Source organism: Branchiostoma floridae, chromosome 9, assembly GCF_000003815.2.
Source record: "Branchiostoma floridae strain S238N-H82 chromosome 9, Bfl_VNyyK, whole genome shotgun sequence".
In the NCBI taxonomy this organism is placed as follows: Eukaryota; Metazoa; Chordata; class Leptocardii; order Amphioxiformes; family Branchiostomatidae; genus Branchiostoma; species Branchiostoma floridae.
The window spans coordinates 1242651-1248754 of record NC_049987.1 but is presented as its reverse complement, the minus strand read 5'-3'; the positions used below and the strand labels follow the sequence as shown (position 1 = coordinate 1248754).

At 40.4% G+C, this 6104-nt stretch overlaps 1 protein-coding gene across 1 annotated transcript; it reads left to right on the top strand.

Moving 5' to 3' along the window:
- The first annotated feature begins 2322 nt into the window (after positions 1-2322).
- Positions 2323-5300, top strand: LOC118422911 (secreted protein C-like). Its single transcript, XM_035830758.1, has 3 exons — positions 2323-2383; positions 3661-4836; positions 4936-5300. Exons 1-3 carry the CDS (start codon positions 2323-2325, stop codon positions 5055-5057), a joined length of 1359 nt encoding a protein of 452 aa, XP_035686651.1. The 3' UTR covers positions 5058-5300.
- Positions 5301-6104: the final 804 nt, after the last annotated feature.

The following is a 6104-nucleotide window of genomic DNA, read 5'->3' as shown; positions in this document are numbered from 1 at the left end:
TTTGTTTGGGACTTGTTTGGGTGATGATTTGTAAGTGGTAGGTAGCTGTGTAAAAGCATAGTAAGGTGTGTAAGTTTTGGCCACCTAGGGGTTTCGCAGGGGCGGTAAAATTAATTCTTGTTTTAGGTTTTGAGAAGGAATAATGCTAGAAGGGGTTGATGGATGTTAATGACTGTAGGTATGCAGACAGCTTACATAACAATGTACATAATTGTATACTTGTTTGGCAAATTAGGTGGTAATTGGCATGATACAATAGGTATGTGTAGAGACGTTAGATAGGGCTTGTCTGTGAACAGTCCAGCATCGTAAGACCATGACAGATTGATCTGATTTTTGGTATGTGGGTAGTTCTTGAGAAGGAGAAGAAACGTACGAGGCGTTTTTTCGTCTAGTGGCTTCTGACGGTTTTGCAGGGGATTTTTGTACGTGGAAAATACGTTTTACAGTGGCCCTGAGTGGGTATTTCGCAATCGTGCTATATTTAGGTGGTATTACGTCATGCTGCTACCAGCGCTTACCCCGTCCCAAAAGGAAGTGACCCCAAAGGTCATAGTTGCGCAATAGAGGACAGCACGACTTATATATACCAGACGATTACAAGACAATGGTACTATAGGGACAGTACATTATACATGATGGGGTGTAAATGTTTCCTATAAGGTTTGATAATCTGTAGATTAAGGGCAATGAATCAGGGCAATGATGATATTGTTTACAGGGGCCTATATTATAAGTTTTAAAAGGGTTGTACATGTAACAGTTACTACCGGTACAATACACTGTTGAACAAAGCAGGGTTTGTTTTTCACAGTAACTTGTAGTCATTGATGAGATTGTTTATAGGGATTGTACATTAGACATATAGGATGCACAATGTAGTGGACTGCATTGTGAAACAAAGAATGCTACATCATCATTGTTGCAAGCAACAAGTCGACAATAATGATCTGTAAAGGGGGCTGTACAAAGAAAAACTATAATCTATAATATCACTTTGTAGAAACGTCCATGCAATGTATCAAGTCGTCAATATTGACAATATTGATCCGTCAACCCTTCCCTTATTACCATCTAAGGGGATGATTCGATTGCGTACGCGCGGAAAACTTGCTGTCAATTCCGGGAATTTTTATCAATCGGACATACTAGTGCACAACTCAGTTAGGCTAATATTTCTCTCTTTGTGAGTTAGAGTCCATTCCAAGTCATCGCGCGGATGTTTGTTGTCATTGTTTAGAATTGATTTTAAAGTTTTGTAATTATATGTTTAGAATCGACATTTGATACTTCAGAAATATTTGTAACATTATTTCAATTTTATAAATATTTCCCCGGTCCTGTAAAACTTTGGAAATATTCATGGTGTGGAATTAGATACTTCCAATGGTTTCTTAATAATGATAACAGCATTCTACCATTATTTACCATTTTCTACCATTTTTTGTAACATTTTGTAAATGGGTCAGTGGGCTGGGAAGATAGCAATTCACACACTCTTGCAAAGTATGGTTGGGTGTCAATGCAACAATGACCCATCACAAAGGATCCACCAGTGCCCAGCAGTGAAATCTAAAAATATACAAAGGCAACAACAGGGCTTACTTTTATGCATATGGGGGCAATAAACTAATTTTACCATTTGGCAAAGTTCAAATGTGAAAGAATCACACAGAGGTTTCACAATTATTCTAGAAATATTTTTTACAGTTACTTTCAAAATGTTTCTAAACCATTCAAATGAATTCAAATAGATGAATATTTTCTTAGTCAATTTTAAAAAAAATCAATTATTGTGGCTTAGATATTCTTTTATTCAACATAATTCAGTTGGAATTGACTAATATGTCTTATCTTTGAGTATCTGCTATTATGAAATGAAGTAGGCGTATAATTAGAGTGCCTACTGGCTGGCAAAATACACCTAGTTATTATTATTAATATAAACTATCCTCATTATTTATGCAAATTAGCCTCTGATTTGCATTATAAAAATTGATTATGTAAGGCATCTCCAAAGCTATCTCACTCGCTCGCTCACGGCCCATGACAAAAGCTATCTGCATTCCAAATACCATGACAATCTGTCAACGCAAACTATTCCACTTCAAAGGGATGATACAGCTACATAGGCGCGAAAAAAGTTGTAGAATTCCGAGAATTTTTGCCAATCGAACGTATCATTTTCTGTAAGGCTAGCCCCTGAGATGTCTATAACAAACACCCTCCAACCACCACACCCTAGCCCATTTCACGAAGGTTGAGTTCTACGAACGCTTGTTACTTTTATTTTGTTTTCTAGTTCTACTGACGAAAGCGAAGATGTCGAAGTTGTGGCTTATCCTTGCGATCGTGTTTCTGGTCAGCCAAACAACGGTGCCAGGTAAGCACAGAAGCTCACCTGCATTTAGAAATAGAAATATATATCCCTCAAACACCCGAGTGGTAAACATTTTTAATCTGAAGAAAAATTCCTTCCGTGACTTTGTCAGCCAATATCTTCTATACCTTCTCCTACGTTTTTATGAAGATTGGTACAATACTGTGGAAGCTATATAAAGAAAGTCCTCAAACGGACCCCAGCAAAAAAGTGCAGCTTTTGAAACAAACTTTTGAGTTTAACTCCCCTACTACTTATCGTATAACCACCAAACTTTTAGAAGATAATAAACATGTAAAACTAAATCCTCATCAAAACATCTGTGTCATCACCATATAATATGACGACATTATGACATCATTTAGCTAATAAGGGCGGCAATCTTGGATTTTGACTAATGACGTCATGAAATTAGCATAAATTATAAATTTTGAATCACGAAAATAGCACTGAATTTCATAGAATTTTATTGTTGTAAGAAAACAAGCATTGTTTACCAAGAAAACCTTGTTTAAATCGAAATTGGCAAATTTTGGCAAAAATATGCCTGCCATAATTCCGTTGCCATGGCAACCTCAAATAATGATAAATTTATTTTATTGACAAAAAAATTATTGTCACATTATTTTGTGATATATTACCAAGTTTCGTAGCTTTAGCACTAGTCGTTCATGAGTTATTGGACATAAAGTTTGCTGAGGGCCTCAAAATTCCCCTCTCTGGTCAGAATAGGTTTAGTGCAAAATATGGTCCTTCTGATCTTTTGCATAAATTATGATAATGAGGAGAATTAGCAACACCTTAACATGTCAAAATATTCCTCTTACATTGACGAAGCAATGAATGTACAATGATCACCGATAGGAATTGGAACTGAGATTTTATGAACAAAATATTTTGGGGTCCGTTTGGACCCCACTCGGTCATTTTAGTCGCAAAAAAGGTCGGGTGCTTGAGGGTTAAACGTGTTGACAGAATACTATAAACGTCATTAAGATGTTTCATTTTTGAAACAGTTTTCAGGTTTATATTCCAAATTTATATACATTGATAAAAATAACAATTGTTGGCACCGTCAAATTTGAAGGGGAAAAGTAATACGCATGGAATTAGTTGTGAAATATCCCGAAAAAACTATTAATTTCTGCGTATCTATTGGACAATATTCTAAATGTTACAAACCAAAGTGTTTTTACGGTGCAATTGTTGGTATATAAATGTTAGCATTAACATTAAGAAAGTGAGAATAAAACTTTTTTCTGCCCATCTCGTTTAAACAGTTACCGGTAATCCAGTGGGTGCTTCCGGCAAAGCGAAAAGCACTGCAGGAGACGACTCGACATTCGGCTCTGGTGATGCCGATGCAGGAAGAACGTCAGGAGCTCGAGTCGACTCGGGAAGCGGCTCTGGTGATGGCGATGCCGGAAGTACGCCAGGAGACACCTCGACAAGCGGCTCTAGTGATGACGATGCAGGAAGAACGTCAGGAGACGACTCGGCAAGCGTCTCTGGTGATGACGATATAGAAAGCGTGTCAGGAGACACCTCGACAAGCGGCTCTGGTGACGATGTGGGAAGCGCGTCAGGAAGCGACTCAGCAAGCGGCTCTAGTGACGATGTGGGAAGCGCGTCAGGAAGCGACTCAGCAAGCGGCTCTGGTGACGATGTGGGAAGCGCGTCAAGAAGCGACTCGGCAAGCGGCTCTGGTGACGATGTGGGAAGCGGGTCAGGATCCGGCTCGGCAAGCGGCTCTGGTGACGACGATGCGGGAAGCGGCTCCTCAGGCGATGACGATTCGGGAAGCTGTTCCGCAAGTTTAGGGAACGGCAGGGGCAGGTATGGAAGCGCTGGTACTTGCAGTTCTTCTAAAGAGGTGCACTACCACATTCACATCGACAATGGGTGCGGGTCCAGGGGCAGGTCCTGTTCTAGTAGAAGCAGCTCGAAGGAGACCCACATCCATATCCACGTGGGAAATAGCTGCGCAAATGGCGGTGGCAGTGGTGAATCGGTAGAGGACGAATCTGAAGCGTGTGGATCCGAAGAAGATGCATCGGAGGAGAGCCAATCCGACGAAACTAGCGAATCAGCGGAAAGCAATTCCGGAGGCAGCAATGAATCTGCAGGCAGCACTGAATCGGCAGGGAGTGAATCTGCAGGCAGCACTGAATCGGCAGGGAGTGAATCTGCAGGCAGCACTGAATCAACAGAGAGTGAATCCGGAGGCAGCACTGAATCAGCAGAAGAGGAATCCGGAGAGAGCACTGAAGAGGTGGAAGTGGTATCCGGAGAGAGCACTGAAGAGGTGGAAGTGGTATCCGGAGACAGCACTAAAGAGGTGGAAGTGGTATCCGGAGGCAGCACTGAAGAGGTTGAAGTGGTATCTGGAGGCAGTACTGAAGAGGTGGAAGTGGTATCCGGAGGCAGCACTGAAGAGGTGGAAGTGGTATCCGGAGGCAGCACTGAATCAGCAGAAGAGGAATCCGGAGACAGCACTGAAGAGGTGGAAGTGGTATCCGGAGACAGCACTGAAGAGGTGGAAGTGGTTTCCGGAGGCAGCACTGAAGAGGTGGAAGTGGTATCCGGAGGCAGCACTGAATCAGCAGAAGAGGAATCCGGAGACAGCACTGAAGAGGTAGAAGCGGTATCCGGAGGCAGTACTGACGAAGCAGAATAGGAATCCGGAGGCAGTACTTAGAGGCAGATGAGGAGAGCGGAGACAGCACTGGATTAACAATCCTTAGGCAGCACTGAAGAGGTAGATGGGAATCCAGAAGCACCAATTAATCGGCATAGTGTGGAACCGGAAGCAGTGCTAATGTTGACGAAACCACATCCAAAGAATTTATGACTGACATATTGATATGCTAAACACATCGCAAGAGAATTCTTTAGACAGCTTAATGCAAACTCAATATACATTTTACGCATACTCCTGGCAACTCATACTTGTTACAATTCTTCGACAAATGCTTTGACCCGTGAGGAATGTGCTTAGGCTATTCCTTATTAGATTTCTTTAGCACATCGAAAATTGGGGACAGTGTGGTCTTGTAGTGCCTTTATTTGTTTACAACTTAACTAAGTACTGAAAGTTTACTCAATAGATTTGTTTATTAAACAAGGACCCGTTACACTTTTCTAAACATGTTTTAGTAATGAATATTATCGTTCCTGGTTCTAAACATAACTCTTCTTTTTGTTACATGACACTATCATATTTACGGACAAACTTACATGAGAATCATTTTACTAGAAGTTGTGAAAACAACAACAAATTTTTAGTCACAAATAGTACTGTAGACAGTAACGCAACAATAACTGCAAATTGCGTTATCGTAACGTTGGAATATCCAATGTCCAAATATCAAATACACTTCCTACCAAATATGTTTCAGTTTAACATAAGCTCCTGTCTTCTTACTTTAATATCTTTAAAAACAACATGTGTTTACTGAAAAAAACTTAACTGCGGTGGGGAATAAAAAGTGAGGTCACAATATCGCGTGTTTGTGTTAATTGTGTAAGAGTTTTTATTGGTATATCTATATTAGATTTGTATCTTTATCTTTGCATTGACTATGGTTTTAAAGAACATGTTTTCCATTTGTATCTAGGGACATTTAATTCAGTCTTCATTTCTAAATTATCAGGTACAGATTGAAATAAGCTTTTAAAATCCGCCCTTATTCCATATATAAAGACGGGGGGGGGTTACGCCCGT